This window comes from Zootoca vivipara, chromosome 15, assembly GCF_965207765.1.
Source record: "Zootoca vivipara chromosome 15, rZooViv2.hap1.1, whole genome shotgun sequence".
Classification (NCBI taxonomy): domain Eukaryota; kingdom Metazoa; phylum Chordata; class Lepidosauria; order Squamata; family Lacertidae; genus Zootoca; species Zootoca vivipara.
In genome coordinates, this window is record NC_142598.1 from 28,195,449 (window position 1) to 28,215,114 (window position 19,666).

A 19,666-nucleotide genomic window follows, 5' to 3' on the forward strand; every position below is an offset into this window, starting at 1 on the left:
GGAAAGGCTATTTGTCATATGTCATGTGCAATGTATTTAACACAACTCCAAGCACAGAAATAACTGTTTCATAAGGGAGCATCTTCTATTAAGTTTTAAACAACAAAACTTACCCCAATTTGTCACTGTGGTCACATTAACACCATATATTTAAACAGTGCTATTTTTCTAGAAAAAGAGGTGCCAGAACTCACCATGAACTCCTCCTTTGTTCTCTTATAATGGCAATGACACACACCTGAGTGATGCCGGAACTCTGTTCCGGCTGAGAAAAAACCCTGCATTAGGTGGTTCAAATCCCTGCGATGGGGTGAGCTCCCGTTGCTCGGTCCCTGCTCCTGGCAACCTACCGTAGCAGTTCGAAAGCACATCAAAGTGCAAGTAGATAAATAGGTACCACTCCGGCAGGAAGGTAAACAGCATTTCCATGTGCTGCTCTGGTTCCCCAGAAGCGGCTTTGTCATGCTGGCCACATGACCCGGAAGCTGTACGCCGGCTCCCTCGGCTAGTAAAGTGAGATGAGCGCCCAGAGTCGTCTGTGACTGGACCTGACAGGGGTCCTTGTCCTTTACCTTTACCTTTTTACCCATGCACAGTCTGAATCCAAACAGCACATTGGTTTCCAGTAGAACTAAACTCTGGTAAAGTCCTCCTCTTGGGCGGGTGCACAAGAAGCAGGGGAGCAGCATACAGGCTCACTGAGGATTGTCTATGTACTACTAAAATCATGGTTTAGCATTGCATGCAAATGGCAACTTAATTTGTACCTGGCCAATAGGAGACAGATTCACTAGTTTTACATCTAATATAGGCACAAGGCCGCCCTACAGCCAGAATTTCCTGGACATATCTGGAATACTGCTGTGTCTGGGAAAATCCTGACATATGCCAGCCCATGTTAGCAGTGCTGACTTTCCTTAGAAATAAAGTGGTGCCACGCAAGACGAATTTAATTCATTCCGCGAGTCGCTTCGTATAGCGAAAAATTCATTTTGCGAAGCGGCTCCCATAGGAACGCATTGAAGTGCGGTTTCCCATAGGGTGCCTCGCAAGACGGGGGGGGGATCGTCTTGTGAGGCACCCTATGGGACGAAAAAATTCATCTTGTGAAACGCGCCATAGGAAACTTCGTCTTGCGAGTCTCCATTGAAATCGCAAAATGCTTTCGTTTTGCGAGTTTTTCGTCTCGTGAGGCATTCGTCTAGCGAGGTACCACTGTAGCTCAAAAACATCCCTCTCTCTTTTTTACCGATGTTGCTCAAGATCACCAGGCATCCCCAAACTGCGGCCCTCCAGATGTTTTGGACTACAACTCCCATGATCCCTAGCTAAGAGGACCAGTGGTCAGGGATGGTGGGAATTGTAGTCCAAAACATCTGGAGGGCCGAAGTTTGGGGGTGCCTGCTCAAGATCTTTGCCAAAATAAGCTCAACAACTTTTCTGTCCGGATTTTCAATGTTTGGAATATAGCAACCCCTACACAAACATAAACAGTTCCAAAAGATCACAAATTGTTGCCTTGCCTCGGTGCTGCATGCATCAAAAATAATTTGGTACCACAAACTACAGAACTGATGTTCAGCTTCTTCCCTCGGCTCCTATATGAATTGCAAGTTTGAATAACCCTTTTTACGTCACATACAGCTCATATGTTCCCTTATTCGAGTACTACCGCCCCTGTCTTTTCTGGCTCATGCGTAGGATTTGTCAGCTTTTGACTGGCCACATTATGTAAGTTATCCCAGAGGTTAGCAGATTTGCTGAGAAGAAGAAGAAGAAGAAGAAGAAGAAGAAGAAGAAGAAGAAGAAGAAGAAGAAGAAGAAGAAGAAGAAGAAGAAGAAGAAGAAGAAGAAGAAGAAGAAGCTCATTTCTCCAAAATAAGCACAGGAGGAGAGAGGGATTGCAGTGTTACCCTGAAATCCTTTTATTAATAGAAAGAGGATTCTGCCGCAGTGCTAAAACGTTTGCATCCATCACATACAATCCTTCAATGACACAGGCAGACTTGACACTCATTAAATACCACGCAGAGGCTGCTATCATGCCACCTGGCGTATTGCTTCGTATTTAAGTGGCAAAGAAGAACATCAGTCACAAATGTGCGAGATTCTCTTCACTGCACCCATTTCTATTCTACCACTTAAACCTTGTTTTGATAGCTGCTACTTTTAAAAATGATGGCCTGGGTGACAGATATCAGTTGGATTCCTCCTCAGGCAGGACTGCCACCCATCCATCTGCCTGCTGCTCCCCAGTATTGAAGAACCCGTCTGCATGTAATAATAATAATTTATTATTTATACTCCGCCCATCCAGCTGGGTTTCCCCAGCCACTCTAGGTAGTTCCTAACAGAATTAATGGTAATGGTAATGGTAATGCAATAAAACATCAGACATTAAAAACTTCCCTAAACAGGACTGCCTTCAGATGTCTTCTAAAAGTCAGGTACAGTCTTGCCTCGACTTATGAATTAAATCCGTTCCGACGGCACCTTCATAGGTTGAAAAACCCGTAAGTCGAAAAGCGCCATTGGAAATGCGATTTCCCATAGGAATGCATTCGAAACGGAAAAAATTGTAAGTCAAAGCAACCCCATCTAAAAATTTGTGTCGAAAAAACCCTATCTAAAACCGCCACGGCTTCCTTTCGGATGTCAAGAAATTCGTAAGCATGCTGCCATTTGCCCCATTCGTAAGTCGAAAAATTCGATTGTTGAGTCGTTTGTAAGTCGAGGTAGCACTGTAGTTGTTTATTTTCTTGACATCTGATGGGAAGGCAGTCCACAGGGTGGGTGCCGCTACCGAGAAGGCCCTCTGCCTGGTTCCCTGTAACCTCACATCTCACAATGAGGGAACCGCCAGAAGGCCCTCGGAGCTGGACCTCAGTGTCCAGGCTGAACGATGGGAGTGGAGATGCTCCTTCAGGTATACTGGGCCAAAGCTGTTTAGGGCTTTTAAGGTCAGCACCAACACTTTGAATTGTACTTGGAAACGTACTGGGAGCCAAGCAGTGGCAAGCAGCCCTGCCCTTCCAGCAAAAGAAGCCTTGCTCGTGGGAAAGAAGACACCTCTTGTTTCCTCCTGAGAGCAGCAAAGCAAAGGATGGGCTGTTTTTCTCCCTTTCCTGCAACCCCCCCACACACCAAAAAAATCCACACTTGGGGAAGAGAATCCACTCAGCTGCACACACTGAAAGCAGGGGGCTGTGCAGAAAACACTAGCAGTACCCCCCTGCCAACTTCTTTAAAAAAGTACAACAGGAAATGAGAAGCCACTCCTCTTTCTAAATTGGCTCAGCCAATAGGGCATGAGACTCTTAATCTCAGGATTGTGGGATCGAGACCCACGTTGGGTGAAAGATTCCTGCATTGCAGGGGGTTGGACTAGATGACCCTCAAGGTACCTTCCAACTCTATGATTCTACCATGGAGGAGGGAAAGTTCCAATGGACTGTTTCCCCCCAATGGGTGACATCAGCAGGTATCCTCTGGGAATCTGAATATGTGCACCATCTTGGGAAATCCCTTTCAAGCACGAGATATCTCTACTAAGGGGGTTAGTTTATTTTGCCCCCAAGAACAGTAAGACTGCAATAGCTTAAGTTCTTAAGGAAATCAGCCCTGAGTGCTCATTGGAAGGACAGATCCTGAAGCTGAGGCTCCAATACTTTGGCCACCTCAAGAGAAGAGAAGAATCCTTGGAAAAGACCCTGATGTTGGGAAAGATTGAGGGCACAAGGAGAAGGGGACGACAGAGGATGAGATGGTTGGACAGTGTTCTCGAAGCTACGAACATGAGTTTGACCAAACTGCGGGAGGCATTGGAAGACAGGAATGCCTGGCGTGCACTGGTCCATGGGGTCACGAAGAGTCGGACACGACTAAACAACAACATTGTGCAGATTTTCCCCGGAAAGCTCACAGATTATAAAAGCAAAAACCTTCCCCGTTTGTCCACAGCATTTGAGCTTAAGATGTGAACTGCCTCTGAACAAATAGGCTCCATGTCATGAATTAGTCTGCTTAAAAAAAAAAAAGCTGTCCAGTTTCACAGTCAGCATCATTGTATCTTGGGACAGTGAATTTTGTAAGCTGATTTTCTGTCTGTGAAGACATTTCTGTCCTGGCTTCCCTTATCAGTCATTTCCACCAGGTGATTCTGAATTCCAATGTTATGGGTGAAAACTGTTAACTTTAATAACACAATTAGAAATCAAGCCCCGCTGCAATCAATGAAAGGTCTAAGCAAATTATTTGAGGAACAGGATATAAAAACCAGGGTGGTTTTATTAAAATATTATGAATGAAGTGAAGCAGAAGAATGTGCCAAGTGGTTCCACGACATAATTTAAGCTCCGTCAAGATTTTCCTAAGCCTATTACACAACAATTTGCACTTTAAAATGTCCAGTGAAAGCACCCCATGCCGCTCTCTCCCACGATGGACTAATGGTCTCCCAACTCCATCCCAAATCCAGACAGTAGGAGGGGAAGCAAAGCTGTATTAGCCATTTGGTTAAAGAGAGACAAGCTGTGACAGGCAATGGTCATTTAAAAAAAATTGTATGGCAGTGAATGAATTGCTTCAGAGAAGCAGATTTCACTTGCCAATCATAATATCTTTAGATTGTTTAATGAGAAAACATGTGCCACATGGTTCTTAATTTATTCCAACATATCTGCAAGATTAAAGGTAAAGGGACCCCTGACCATTAGGTCCAGTCGTCACCTACTCTGGGGTTGCGGCGCTCATCTCACGTTATTGGCCAAGGGAGCCGGCGTACAGCTTCCAGGTCATGTGGCCAGCATGACAAAGCTGCTTCTGGCAAACCAGAGCAGCACACGGAAACGCCGTTTACCTTCCCTATTTATCTACTTGCACTTTGACGTGCTTTCAAATGGCTAGGTTGGCAGGAGCTGGGACCGAGCAATGGGAGCTCACCCCGTCGCAGGGATTTGAACCGCCGACCTTCTGATTGGCAAGCCCTAGGCTCTGTGGTTTAACCCACAGCGCCACCCCCGTCCACAAGATTAGGTTAGGCTAAAATATCATCACTCGTTCACAAAGCTTCAGGAGGTTCATGTTCAGGCCAGATTCATAAATCACCTCTGCAGCCTGGTGGCTTCTGCAGAATGATGCTTCTACGGCTGAATCTCATGATGCAACTAGAGTTTACAGATCGCAACTAGTTCAGATGATGTGAGTATTCTCTATGCTTGTCTCTCTACCATCCAAGCAGGGCTCCTGGTGCCAATATGGGAAATAATCCAGCCAACACATAAATCCATTACCATACGGAACGGGAACAGTTTTGCAGCCTGAAATCAAACCACATCCAATATCATCCACTGCACTGCAATAAACTGGGGACTCATGGAGATTCAAGCTTACATCTATTTGGGAAGCCAAAAATCCTTCCTAATTCTTTAACATCAGGACTGAAGTTGACAAGACCAGTTAGGGTTTTCATCTAAACCAGTGTAGTGACTATGATGCACACAACCACCATTCTGAAGCATCTCAGAAGACCAATCTTCAAAAGAAGCCTCAACTTTTTCAATATTAAAAAAAAAGAAATTATGTAGCGCCACCGCACTTAAATAAAAAGATCCATTTTCTTGTAACGGGCCCACTTCAATGCTTTTATTCCACAAGTCAGGGGGGAACCCTTCAGATATCCCTACGGCTTTTAAAATTATAGATCTTGCACTGGACTGCATCCAAGAACAATTTGCAGTTAATCAACTTCATCCTCTTTAGCCAATATCAATATGGAGAAAGCTACTGTAACGTATTAAAGGGACAGGGAAGTAATTCAACCCATCTAGTCCAGCATTCTATTTTCATGGCGGTCAACCACATACCTTTTGGAAAATCCATAAGGAGGACTTGAGCACAGCAGTATTTGCCCTCTCATTGGCCAACTGGCATTCCAAGGGAAACTGACTGCTACTAGATCAGGCATCTCCAAACTGTGGCCCTCCAGAAGTTTTGGCCTACAACTCCCATGATCCCTAGCTAAGAGGACCAGTGGTCAGGGATGATGGGAATTGTAGTCCAAAACATATGGAGGGCTGAAGTTTGGGGATGCCTGTACTAGATGATATATTGTTATCATTCGTGACAACTGATAGCCTGTATAAAAGGGGGTGGGAGAATTAGCCAGAGTGCTTATTCATCTAAATGTGCAGCAATTTTGTGCATTTGATTAGAAATCTAGCAATCACAATATTTAAGTGGTTGTCAAGTCTGCGGGCATCTTAATACAGTGGTGCCTTGCAAGACGAATTTAATTTGTTCCATGAGTCTATTCGTTTTGCGAAAAATTCGTCTTGCGAATCGCGGTTTCCCATAGGAATGCATTGGAATTTCTTTTTTTGCCCATAGGAAAAATTAATTAAATTTCAATGCATTCCTATGGGAAACCGCGATTCGCAAGATGAATTTTTCGCAAAACGAATTCGTCTTGCGAGTCACCATCAGATCGCAAGACGCATTCATCTTGCGAAAAATTCATCTTGAAGGGCATTTGTCTTGCGAGGTACCACTGTACTTGTGTAAAAGAAGGGCATTCATTTTATACGGTTTATGACAGACTTGTAAATAAGCCAAAACTGTATTCAACTGCCCCAGTGTTAGAAATTAGCCAGGCGCATTTTGTAACTGGGGATTGCCAGAATGTGAACATTTCAAGAAGCCTTGTCGTCGTGTATGGCGACTGAGACTCAAGAATAAAATTGCTGCCACTGATGCTGAGGGTACAGGAGGAGAAATGCCTCTCTACCCGACTCCATAGTAGGGTTGCTGCACCGCTTCCCGCACCGCAGCGTAAGTCACCTCTGTAAAAATGGCAAAATGGCGACTAGTCTTTCTGTGCCCATAACCAAGGTCGCAGGAGCCATGTGGCAAATAGCTTTTCTATCCTAGTTTCTAACACTGAACTTCCCCGCATCCCCCAAATCACTAGCCTGCTGCATGGAGGGATGAAACACTTCCTTTCTACACTGGATGTTCAGGGCTGGGACTTACTGCCTGTTATAGCCCAGTGTCTATGCTGGGTGCAGAAGAGGAAGAGAGATTGCTCCACTCCTCCTCCTCCTCCTCCTCCATCATCCCCTCACCTATTCCTAGCAGCCTATGACTACCAGGCCAGCACGTAAACACAAGGCCTCATGACATTGCAAAAGTAGATCTAAACTCTTCAATAAACAACATACTACGGCACTGACACACAAGTCCAGGGGGATTGAACTCCCGCAAACAGCTTCACCAGAAAAGTTACATGCAGTATTTTCTTTTCTTTTCTATTTTGCCAGGGAATGTACACTTAGAAAGCAAAGGGTGAAAAAAAACCCTAAAGATGTTGCCATTCACCATCATGCCTTGCAGTTGCTGCAAGTACTTATGGGTACAGTACATGGTTGGCTACAGAAAATCTCTTGGTAAACCAGATACTAGGGCTGTGGGTGACAGCTCTCCACCAAACACAAGCCTGTTTCGCAAGTTGCATTCATGCTTATACCAAGTGTATGGAGAGGAAATGGGTGCTGTGGGTCCTGGCCGCGCGCGGCCAGACATTCTACAATCTGCAACCCCCACTGCTGCATGTTTAGCACGATAGTGCAATCTTGCTTCCCTTTTGCATGATTAGGAGTAGACATGCAAGAAGGGCCAGTACAACTCAGCATTTGCAGACTGCATTCGATCAGAGGTTTCAAATAGGGGCTCATGGAATGGAGTTCCCAAGCAGGTGGTCTATAAAAAAAGCTGCAGACCAGTTAAAAATAATTTATTTCAGTATTTTGCCCTGGACTTAATATTTTTTGGCAACGGAGATCAAGGCCATTTTGACAAGGTTCAATTTTATCCAACAGAGTGGGCTAGCAAAGGGCCGAGGGCCTGTGAGTTTTCACATTACGCTGGTGCTGTCTACAATTTTTTCTCTACTATATACCAGTTCAAAGAGCCCTTCTCAGCACTCTGTCCTAGGGGGTCCATGACTTTCCTAATGCCGTGCTGGTTTTGATGATGCCACCACCGGAGAAAGCAGCTAATTAAGAGATGCGCCGAGGCTCCCAGCAAAATTCAAGTGGTGCACACGTACAGACACTGAAGTCTGGAAACTGCTGCCTTGGATACTTCAGTGCATTTCACAGACACGGTCTCGTGGCTCCTTGGAACAAGGCACACCAGCATTTTTGCCCTTATTATGGGTGGAGGCCAACAGAACAGCTTGCTGAAGAATAGCTTGCAAGTTTGATGGAGATGCATTTGAACTGGGGACCTCCCAGTTCAGGCATGAGTTGCTAAATGCCACTGTGCTACACCGACTGAAACAGATACTACTTGTTTCAAATTCAGCCAGTGAAAGGATGGGAACATATGTACACACACTGTACACTTAGTGTGTGCAAGAGATAGCAGGTATCGCAGTGCTGTTGTGTATGTATCCCTTGTACATGTCGAGTTGCTCTAGAACAAATTGCTCCTCCCTACCAGTTTCCACAGAAGTCAGGACAGAGACTTTTCCAGAAGTGAGCAAATGGTTGGCTGAGGGTTCCTTTAAGCCAGATATCTTCGCTTTGTAGGTCATCATGACTATTGTAGGCCAAAACATCTGGAGAGTCGCAGTTTGGGGGTGCCTGGTCAACATCAATCCTCCACCACCCAGATTCCCAGCAGTACAAAGTTGATGCCTATTATCTAGGACCGATGCCTTAAAGGAACACTCATAGTCACATACCAACCAAGTGTAGAGAAATTGGATGGCAGCAAATGAACGTTGTTTGGCTGCTACACAAGGATTCTTCTAATGCCAGCCTCTAAATAATGAAGGTGCCATGTTCCAAACTGCATTGCGAAGACACACACACACACACACAAAAAAAAAAACCCCTACCCAGCTCTGCTTCTCAGCAGGTATGGGCCATAACAGCAGATCTCAATGAAGCTTCCACAGTCCACACATTTCAAGAAAGAGAGGTGCAGCCTTCAGGTCCAAATCCCGGGAAGAGGGCTTGAACAGACCTTTTTATATGCAGGCCTAACTGGATAGCTGCTGTCTCTCTGTATTAAGCATGCTTGCGAAAACTGCTAAATTGTTGTCAAACACAGTCAAGATGTCAGTGTGTCTTCAAGATAGGGGGAGAGCAGGGGGAGAGCAGGGTTTACTTCAAGCCACAGTTGGAGCCTTTATAAAGATCTATTTTGATATCAAGGTTCGGCTCTGGAATGAGTTAGTGGCTTCTAAGTATGTTTTCCTACATAACGTCTCCATGGGGGACGGGGGGATGGAGCTTCTGGCCAGGTTTGACCCCAAACCGCTCGCTCAGTTCAACTGCCTGAAACTACACTCCTGTTGTCCCTTGTCTCGGCACAAGGTACAGCAGTGACCCAAGAAGTCTGGGGCTGGTGCAGTGTTAAAAACTCAGATATATGATCTAGGTGCCAAATGACTCCATAAACCAAGGTTGCAGTCACCAAAACGGAATGTCTTGTTGCCATTTTGGGGCAAGACAGCTCTAAAGTCTTGTTTTTAAAATGATGGACTGACTGTGATTGATTCTCAGTTAACCACGTGGCTAGTTCAGATGACACCCTTGAGCTAGGCTGAGAACTTGCTCCAGATCAGGAAAAGGCCAATACCAGGGTCAGCAAACTTTTTCAACAGAGGGCCAGTCCACTGCCCTCAGACCTTGTGGGGGGCTGGACTATATTTTTTTTGGGGGGGTGAACGAATTCCTATGTCCCACAAATAACCCAGAGATGCATTTTAAATAAAAGGGCAGATTCTACTCATGTAAAAACACTCTAATTCCCGGACCGTCCATGGGCCGGATTTAGAAGGCGATTGGACCGGATTCGGCCCCCGGGCCTTAGTTTGCCCACCCAGAGCCAATTCTCTCCTTCCACATCAGCAACTTATCTGATGTAGTGCTTCCAACCTTATCTGAGTGGCACAGATGGGACAATTCATGCAGTAGCAGCAGCAGCAGCTCCCACACAGCTAAGAAAAAGCAGGCTGTGGAACTTAAATCAACCCTTCATGACCTAAAAGGAACAAGCAGGGATCCTGACCGGAGCTGTCACACAAGAGTCCTTTGGAAGGCAAGGATGAAAAGGGTCCCTAAAGGTAGGCAGCTTGAAATCCACTGGCTTGCTGTCAACAAAGCAATGCAGCCCAGGGTAACTCAATCCTTCCATCATCATGTAGCCCAGGTATAAGGAACGGAGGCCTATTGTTTGTTCACACACCTGGTACAAGATTGATGCCTCATGGGAAGCCAATTACATGATGTTGTACCATGCGGAACTGCCGCTTGTGTAAGCCTCTCAAGGTGGTTAATTACTACACTGCCCCCGCTTGCAGCAGTTAAAACCACAACAGATCTGCGGAGTTTTGAATTGGTGCGTGGAACACACACAAGGTGGCTCTTCTCCAGCGTATTTTGCAGAGTCCTTTCCGACGCGTCCTGAGAAAGGACTCAAAACCAATACAGTCATACCTCGGGTTGTGAACGCTGCGGGTCACGTATTTTCGGGTTGCGCTCTGCACCGAACCTGAAAGTACCGGAACGGGTTACTTCCGGGTTTCGGCGCTCGCGCATGTGCAGAAACACAAAATGATGTCATGTGCAGAAGTGCCGAATTGCATCACGCGCATGCGCAGCACTGCAGGTTGCGAACGCGCCTCCTGCACGGATCACGTTCACAACCTGAGGTATTACTGTACATTTGTTGCACAGTTGCACCTGCCAGAATTCTCAAGGCAAGCCACAAACTTTCCCCTGCAGTCTGCAAACGCATGACCTCTCTTGACAACAACACCTGGGGAAAAAAGCTATGAAGCTGGACTGCTTCCACTTATCCCTTCTCAGGTCACAACACAGCAACCAGCTGCGGTACTCGGGAAGCAAGCAACCACAGGAGCACTGGAGGCTAGTGCATAGAGGCAAATGAAGAGCATGCCTGCTTTCTTACTTGCAACTTGTCCAGTGGTGGCTCTGCGTGTCGCCTGATCCAGCTTCATATATACCGGTAGTCCGTCTTCCTCTGCCTTCTGCCCCTACAAATCTGAGGATCAGCATAGGAAGCCCCAGCTGAAGTGAGGTACTCATAACAGAACACAGGGGAGGGAAAGTGCAGTGGCTTTTGGAAAGGGAGCAAGGCCAGTGCTCTAGACTTACTTCCAGGAATTTGTAAGCTGCTCTGTGGAGGATGTTGCTCGAAAAGCTTGTAAATAAACTTGCAAATAAATAAATAAATTCAGACTACAGTACTGCTATGCCTCTGGTTGCTTTTTTTAAAAAAAGGTAAAGGGCCCCTGACCATCAGGTCCAATCGTGTCTGACTCTGGGGTTGAGACGCTCATCTCGCTCTATAGGCCAAAGGAACCGGCTTCCTGGTCATGTGGCCAGCATGACAAAGCTGCTTCTAGCGAACCAGAGCAGCGCACGTGTGAGGGACAGGGGATATCGCGAAGTCCCTCCCCTCCTGAGTTCAAGCCCGTCCCCGAGCAAAGGGGAAAGCAGGGAGAGTTCCGATTCCAGTGGGGAAGCAGGAAGTCGTGTCCGAGGCTCAGGCAAGGTAGAGGAGCCAGGGTCCCAGGTGGGACAGGAAGGGGCAAGTAAGGGGGGAAGACCCATCCCCCCAACTCCAGAATTACGCAGGAAGAGGAGGGGCAAGAGGATGGGTCTGCCAAAGCTTTTGTGTTGGAGAAAGACGCGCCAAAAGCCATTAGGAGGTTCTGAAACCGACTGACAACATCGCTCCGTGTAAATAGCAATGACTTGAGCACTGTAAATACGCAGCACCAATAAAAGAATAAAATGCAGAGCTGCGTAGCGTCGTTACTCTGAAGTAGTCCACTCCGGCCACTGTGACAGCAACCTCCTAATCATTTTTGGGCTACTTTGGAGTTGCCGGGATGAGCGTGTCAGAGGCGGAGAAGTGGCGGCAGATCGCTGAGCAAGCCCAGCTAGAACTGCAACAGCTGTCGCTGCAGGCGCAGGGAGAATTGAAGGCAGCTAAAGAGGAGACTAAGAAGGTCCAGGACGACCGGCTACAACTTGCGGAACAGGTGAGAGAGCTCCAGGAAAAAGAGCAGCATTTAAGGGCGGTGGCGGTAGACCTCCAAAACAAGCTGGATGCAGAGAAAAACAAGGCGGGAGGGGCACCCCAAGTCCAAGTGCTGCCAGGAAGGAGAGCCGGGACCCTAGTAAGCAAGTTCAATGGAGACCCGAAGGAGTTTCAGGGCTTTGAGACTGAGATTGTGTATGCTCTTGAGCTGCACCACGATGAGTTCCCTGATGATGAGCACAGAGTAGCGTTTATTGTGGAGCACCTTACAGGGGCGGCCAGGGAGTGGCTAAGACCGTTAATTGCAACAAGGAATCCTTGCATGAAGAATGTCAAACTATTTCTAGAAGGTTTGAAAACGATGTATTCGTCCGATAGTCATATGGACCAGACTAAGGAGGAACTTCATAATTTACGCCAAGGAAATATGACAGTTCGCGCGTATTGGGCGAAATTCACCATGCTGGTGCACAGATTGGGGTGGGATCTGGAGTCTGCCCCAATGCAAGCGGCGTTTTACTTGGGGTTGCATGAGGAGGTGAAGGATGAGCTCTCGAGAGGTCCAAAGCCCAGTAATATGGATCAACTGAGCAAAGCGGCTCTGGCGGTGGGGGTGAGGCAGGAATCCAGATGGAGCGACAAGCAAGCAACGCGCGCAAAGCGGGCTTGGTTCCCACGGTCGCAGGAGAAGCCACTCCCTCAACAACCCTTTCAAGCCACGCCTGGGGCCAGTCAGGACCAGGAACCCATGCAGATTGATAGCGCGCGCGCGCGGGCTTTTCAAACCCCAGCGGCGCCAAGACGCAAGGAGGGAAGGGGTGGGAATTGCTTTCTCTGCAACTCCCCCCAGCATCTCGTCAGAGACTGCCCACATCGCAGGGAGTGGCAAGGAAAGGCGGGAACGGTTGTGCCCTCCCCCACTGACGCAGCACCACAGCAGGGAAACGGGAAAGCCTGGCTGCAGGAGACAAGGGGCGGCAGCCAGGCACAGTCAGCAGACAACAGCCCCAGCCCACCCACCCGCACAGAGAGGAGCAGAGCCAGCCCACCCCTCCCAGAGCAGGAGTGGTTCTAGAAGTGACGCTCACGCTCCCAAATGGCTATCCATTGACGGTCCTCGCCCTAATTGACAGTGGTGCCTCAGCCAACTTCTTCTCGAGAAACTTTGCAGAAGAGCACCAGATCCAGCTTCTGCAGCTGGATTTTCCTCTGCACGTGGCAACCATTGACGGCAGAGAGCTGCTGGGAGGGGCCATCACTCATCAAACCCCCCCCATGAGAATGACGGTTGGAAGGCACTCAGAGACACTGGCATTCAACGTCACCACCATCTCAGACCCCCCAATCGTTTTGGGCATGAGCTGGCTGGCGCGCCACGACCCCTCCATAAGTTGGCATCAGAGATGCATCACTTTTGGATCGGACTTTTGCCTGGAACATTGCATGCAGCACCAACCAGGGGAGGGGCCTCCGATAGCCACGGTGGCCACCATGCACGTCAAAGGGGGTGAGGCGATACCCAAACCATACTGGGACCTGCAGGAGGTCTTCAGTGAAGCGGAGTCCGACCACCTGCCCCCACACAGGCCTTTTGACTGCCAGATCAACCTGGTGCCTGGGGCAACTATACCCCCAGCCAAGCTGTACGCCATGTCAGACCAGGAACTGGAGGATCTGCGCGCTTTTATCGACAAGAACCTCAAGCGGGGGTTCATCAGAGAAAGCAAGGCAGCAGGGGGCAGCCCGGTCTTCTGGGTGGACAAGAAAGACACGCAACAGCGCCGTCTTGTGGTGGATTTTAGACGGCTGAATTCGGTGACAGAGCCAGTGGCTTTCCCCATGCCCAGAGTGGATGATCTCCTGACAGCGGCACGCAGAGGCAAGATTTTCACCAAGCTAGACCTGAGGGGGGCGTACAACTTGATCAGGATCCGGGAAGGCGATGAGTGGAAAACCACGATGTTCACGCCTCTGGGCTCTTTTGAATATCTGGTGATGCCCTTCGGGTTGCAAGGGGGCTCAGCATGCTTCCAGGCCTTCATGCACCACGTCCTGGGGTCCCTACTCTTCAGGAAATGCTTGGTCTTTCTGGATGACATCCTTATTTACTCCAACGACCCAGTGCAGCACGTGAAGGACGTCAGGGAGGTGTTACAGCGCCTGAAGGAGAACCACCTGTATGTGAAGCTGGAGAAGTGCAAGTTTCACACCAAGGAGGTGGACTTCCTGGGCTACAAGCTGTCAGACAAGGGGCTGGCAATGGACAAGGACAAGGTGCAGACCATCCTGGACTGGCACAGCCCCAGGACGCGCAAAGATGCCCAACGCCTACTAGGCTTTGCCAACTTCTACAGGAAGTTCATCAAGAACTTCTCTCGAGTTACGGCTCCCATCACTGACTGCCTGAGAGGCAAGCAGAAGTTCAGGTGGACACCAGAGGCGCAAGCAGCGTTCGAAAGCCTCAAGAGGGTGTTCGCCTCAGACCAGAACCTGTTCCACGTGGTTCAGGACGCGCCCCTACGCATTGAAACAGATGCTTCTGATAAGGCTGTGGGCGCCATTTTGTTGCAACTGGACGCCAACAGAGAGTGGAGACCCTGTGCCTTCTTCTCCAGGAAGTTGACCCAGCCCGAGCGAAACTACACAGTTTTTGATCGGGAACTTCTTGCGATCCACGCGGCGTTCCAGCACTGGAGACACTTCCTGGTGGGCGCCAAGCACCCCATCCAGGTGTGCACAGACCACAAGAACCTGGAGTTCTGGAGAACTGCCAGGGTGCTCAACCAGCGGCAGATACGGTGGGCGGAGTTCTTCTCGAACTTCAACTTCTCCATACACTACATCCCAGGAGAGCAGAATGTCAGGGCGGATGCCCTCTCCCGCAAGCCAGAGTACATGGAGGAGGAGGCGCCACCAGCCCCAAGGCACATTTTCCCCCCGTCGGCATGGTCCTGCGGAGCAGCAGTGGTGAGCGAGGCAGAACTCACAGCACTGACGGCAGCGGATGAATTTGCCAACCGCATCTTCAGAGAACTGAGAGGGGGGAGGGAGCAGGCAAAAGACTTTGCAGAACGCAGAGGGCTGCTTTTCTACAAGGGTGCGCTGTACCTACCCACCACCCAGCTTCGTCGTACGGTCCTCAAGCAGATGCACGACAACCCTACAGCGGGGCATTTTGGAAGGGACAAGACCACTCACCTAGTCATGAGACACTTCTGGTGGCCAGGGGTGAGGGAAGATGTTCGAGACTATGTAAGGGGCTGTACCACCTGCCAGCGGGCGAAGGTGGTCAGAGCAGCGCCACCAGGGTTGCTGGAGCCCTTAGCCACACCACACAGGCCGTGGGAAGTGGTGTCCATGGACTTCATCACAGATCTGCCTTCGTCCAGGGGTAAGACTGCAGTGTTGGTGGTGGTGGACCTCATGTCCAAAATGTGTCACTTTATACCGTGTGCCAGGGCAGTCTCGGCAGAAGAGACAGCCAAACTGTTTGTTGATCACATTTTCAGACTGCATGGATTACCTTTAAGGGTTATTTCGGATCGTGGCCGCCAATTTGTTTCCAGGTTCTGGCGGCGGCTCATGAACCTCCTGCAGGTGGAGGTCAGCTTGTCGACGGCTAGACACCCGCAGACCAACGGACAAGCGGAGAGGGTCAACGCCATTCTGCAGCAGTACCTGAGATGCTACGTCAGCCAGCGGCAAACGGACTGGGTGGATCGCTTGCCACTAGCAGAATTTGCCTACAACAATGCAGTGCACGTCTCCACAGGGGTGTCGCCCTTTAAGGCCAATTACGGGCGCGACCTCAGATCTTTCCCAGAGAGGGAGAGGGAGGAGGAGGAGGAGGGCCCACAGGCTGAGGATTGGGCAGAGGAACTGGAGACGGTGCACCAGCAGCTCAGAGAACACTTGGAGAGGGCCAAGGAAGCGTACAAAAAGGGGGCAGATCGCCACAGGCGACAAGGGGAGGTCATCAGGGTGGGGGACAAGGTGTGGTTGTCCTCGGAGGGCCTTCCCACCAGAGGGAGGTGCAAAAAGCTGGCACCCAAATGGCTGGGCCCCTTCACGGTCACGCAACAGGTCAACCCGGTGGCATACAGGCTGGCACTGCCAGAGGACATGAGGGTGCATCCAGTGTTTCATAGATCGCTGCTGTCGCCGTACAGGGAAAGCAGCAGGCTCAGAGACAGCGAACAAACCCCCGAGGGAGGGGGGGAGAGGGAAAGCAGGGAGCAACTCAATGAGGCCACGGCCATCCTGGATTCAAGGTGGGGGGTGGGGGGCCTGGAGTACCTCATGGCATGGGAGGATGCTCCACCGTCCCAGAATGAATGGGTTCCCGCCACTCAGATACAGGAGGAATTCTTGGTGGAAGAATTTCACGCCCTCTTTCCCCACAGACCCAAGCCCTGGCACATGGAAAGGGAGGGGGAGGAGGAGGAGGCACGGGAGAACAGCTCACCATGGCGCTGGGAAGCGGAGTTTGAGGAACCAGAGGATGAGGTATGGGTGTCGCCAAGATCCACCCAGTCAGAGGAAGGAGCAGATTGGCAAAACATTTTTACCCCCACCAGCTCTGACGCCACGGACTTTTTGGGATTCCCGTCCTCCCAGGCGGAAGGGGGGGGCTCGCAGGACTGGGGGGAGGTGTTCACACCAACGGGCTCGGAGAGCACCGAGTTTTTAGGCTTCCAGTCGTCACCGACACATGGGGGGGGCCTGGGGAGGGGTGAAGGAGAGCTTGGGAGGGGGGTGGATGTGAGGGACAGGGGATATCGCGAAGTCCCTCCCCTCCTGAGTTCAAGCCCGTCCCCGAGCAAAGGGGAAAGCAGGGAGAGTTCCGATTCCAGTGGGGAAGCAGGAAGTCGTGTCCGAGGCTCAGGCAAGGTAGAGGAGCCAGGGTCCCAGGTGGGACAGGAAGGGGCAAGTAAGGGGGGAAGACCCATCCCCCCAACTCCAGAATTACGCAGGAAGAGGAGGGGCAAGAGGATGGGTCTGCCAAAGCTTTTGTGTTGGAGAAAGACGCGCCAAAAGCCATTAGGAGGTTCTGAAACCGACTGACAACATCGCTCCGTGTAAATAGCAATGACTTGAGCACTGTAAATACGCAGCACCAATAAAAGAATAAAATGCAGAGCTGCGTAGCGTCGTTACTCTGAAGTAGTCCACTCCGGCCACTGTGACAGCACGGAAACGCCATTTACCTTCCCGCCGGAGCGGTCCCTATTTATCTACTTGCTTTCGAACTGCTAGGTGGGCAGGAGCAGGGACTGAGCAACGGGAGCTTACCCCGTTGCAGGGATTCGAACTGCCAACCTTCTGATCAGCAAGCCCTAGGCTCTGTGGTTTAACCCACAGCGCCACCTGGGTCCCTTTCTGGTTGCTTTAGGCACCAATATTTTGCAGCTCAAGTTATACGGTTATTACACAGCTCAAGAATCTTCTCTCTTGCCAGTTATAAGATGTTGTCAGAGCCTCAGACTATAGTGTCTTGAGCAGGGGTCAGCAAACACTGTCCCTCAGACCTTGTGGAGGGCCGGACTATATTTTTTTGGGGGGGGGGTGAATTCCTATGCCCCACAAATAACCCACAGATGCATTTTAAATAAAAGCACACACTCCACTCATGTAAAAACACCAGGCAGGCCCCACAAATAACCCAGAGACGTGTTTTAAATAAAAGGACATATTCTACTCATGTAAAAACATGCTGATTCCCGGACCATCCACGGGCCGGATTTAAAAGGCAATTGGGCTGGATCCAGCCCTCGGGCCTTAGTTTGCCTACCCATGGTCTTGAGTATTCAGTATACATCCAAGAAGACACCTATGTCTAAAATGAGGTCAGGAACTAGCTTAATGCCTGGGCATCTGTCCCAAGCTCTTTAGTCAATCTACCATTTGGGGCTCCGAGAACCAACTTCCAAGACATCCACATGCCATTTACTGTCAGTTAAGAATATCCCAAAGTGCCAGCAAATACAGGCCTTGATCATCTCTGCACTTCTTCAGTCGTCCTAAGTTGGGAATCAAAGAGGTGTAAGCGATGCAGGTTCCGAGAACCTTTCCCAACAGGTAAGGGTTTATGGTGGACACACCTAACTGGCAGTAGTGTTGGATTGTTCTTAAATATACCATCGACTCCCCCAGGGAGAACTTGTCTTAAAGGTGGAACAGAGGCAACTCAAGAAAAGGAAGCCAACCCATTTGGGTCATCAGGGTCAGGTGCACAAACCAATACACACCAACCTGGCAGATAGGGGGGAAAAGCCTGGCACCAAACCAGGGATTGCTTCACTGCGCCCCGCGCTTGCAACACAGCCTGCATTTGTGACAGCACTGCAAACGCAACCTCCGCACAAGTGTCCTCCACGTACTTTCAACACAGATGAGTCAACACACCATCACAAATTACTGTGTCCTTATTACCAGCACAAAACACAAGTTGCTTTGTTGTTTTCCAATTCTTGCCTTTGCTGTGTAGAAGCCAAAATAAACTCAGATGGGTTGCTTACCCACTACACACAAACACAAAAGGAGAGGAGAACAGGCGAAAAAGGCTGGAAGAGGACTTTAAAAAAAAAAAATTCCCACCATTTCACCAACTTAGCAAACGGGGCAAGATGTTGGTGGAAAGTCCAGGGGTGCCAACTTGAATAAAAATGGGGGGGAGACTCAGGTAAGCCCCGCCTTACACAATTGATCACATGACACGGTGCATGCACATCATTCGAATGGCAATGTCCATCAACTGGGGGGGGGCTCAAATATTTTTTGAGGGGGAAGGGTCCTCAGCCCCAAGGAGTTGGCTCCCACGCTGAAGTCCCTCTTGCACACATGCCTCCCCCCTTGCTTTTTGCACGTTTCCTACACAGGAGCTTACTCTCTTGCAGCCCTGAGCAACCCAGCTGTCCAGGCACGGCAAAGAAACGCATTCAAACGACCCAAAACGCCCGGAAGCCAGCAGAAGAACCGAGCCCAACCCTCGCCCTCGCCCCGCGCAGGCCCCACCGGCGGCCGCTACCTTATCGGCGATGCTGCGCGGCAGCTGCAAGTCCGGGCTGGGCGTCAGCTCGGCGCCCGCCTCCTCGCTGCTGGAGGCGGCCAGCGGGTGCGGCATCTCCCGCAGAGACTTGGGTCCCGACGAAGGCAGCGCTTTGGGGGTGCCCGCCCCGCCGCCGCCCGCGGCTGCGGACATGGCGGAGGCGGAGCAGCGAGGGCCACGGAGCCCGACCCGAGAGGAGAAGGAGGGGAAGAAGCCTCGCCGAGCGAGCGAGCGACCGTCCGGAGGCCGCGCGGACGCTCCGTTCCTGGGCTGGCCGGGAAAGGGGCGGAGGGAAGCGGCCGTGACGGGCAGAGCCCCGCGCGCCTTCTCCGCCCCGCGCCTTTTGCGCGCCCGGAGCCGCCCCCGGCCCGCCCCACGCAGGAAACTCCCCCCCGCGCGCGCCTCGGAAAGACTCGACGTTGCAGCAGCGGCGGCGGCGGCAGCGGCAGCCGCGGCTCCTCGAAGCAATTTCCCCCGGAGAGACTAAGCGCCGAGGCTCCGCCCTCCCCGCGCCGAGAGAAGGAGAGCAGCCATAGGCGG

General features: G+C 50.3%; 1 protein-coding gene across 1 annotated transcript in view; it reads right to left on the bottom strand.

The window, feature by feature from the left end:
• The window catches only part of SNX30 (sorting nexin family member 30), a 45,092-nt gene extending 25,679 nt beyond the window's left edge, over positions 1-19,413 (bottom strand). The window contains exon 1 of the mRNA XM_035140935.3: positions 19,106-19,413. Within this exon, the coding sequence (XP_034996826.1) occupies positions 19,106-19,279 (174 nt within the window). The 5' untranslated portion in view covers positions 19,280-19,413. The remainder of the gene's footprint in view (positions 1-19,105) is intronic.
• Between the last annotated feature and the right edge of the window lie 253 nt (positions 19,414-19,666).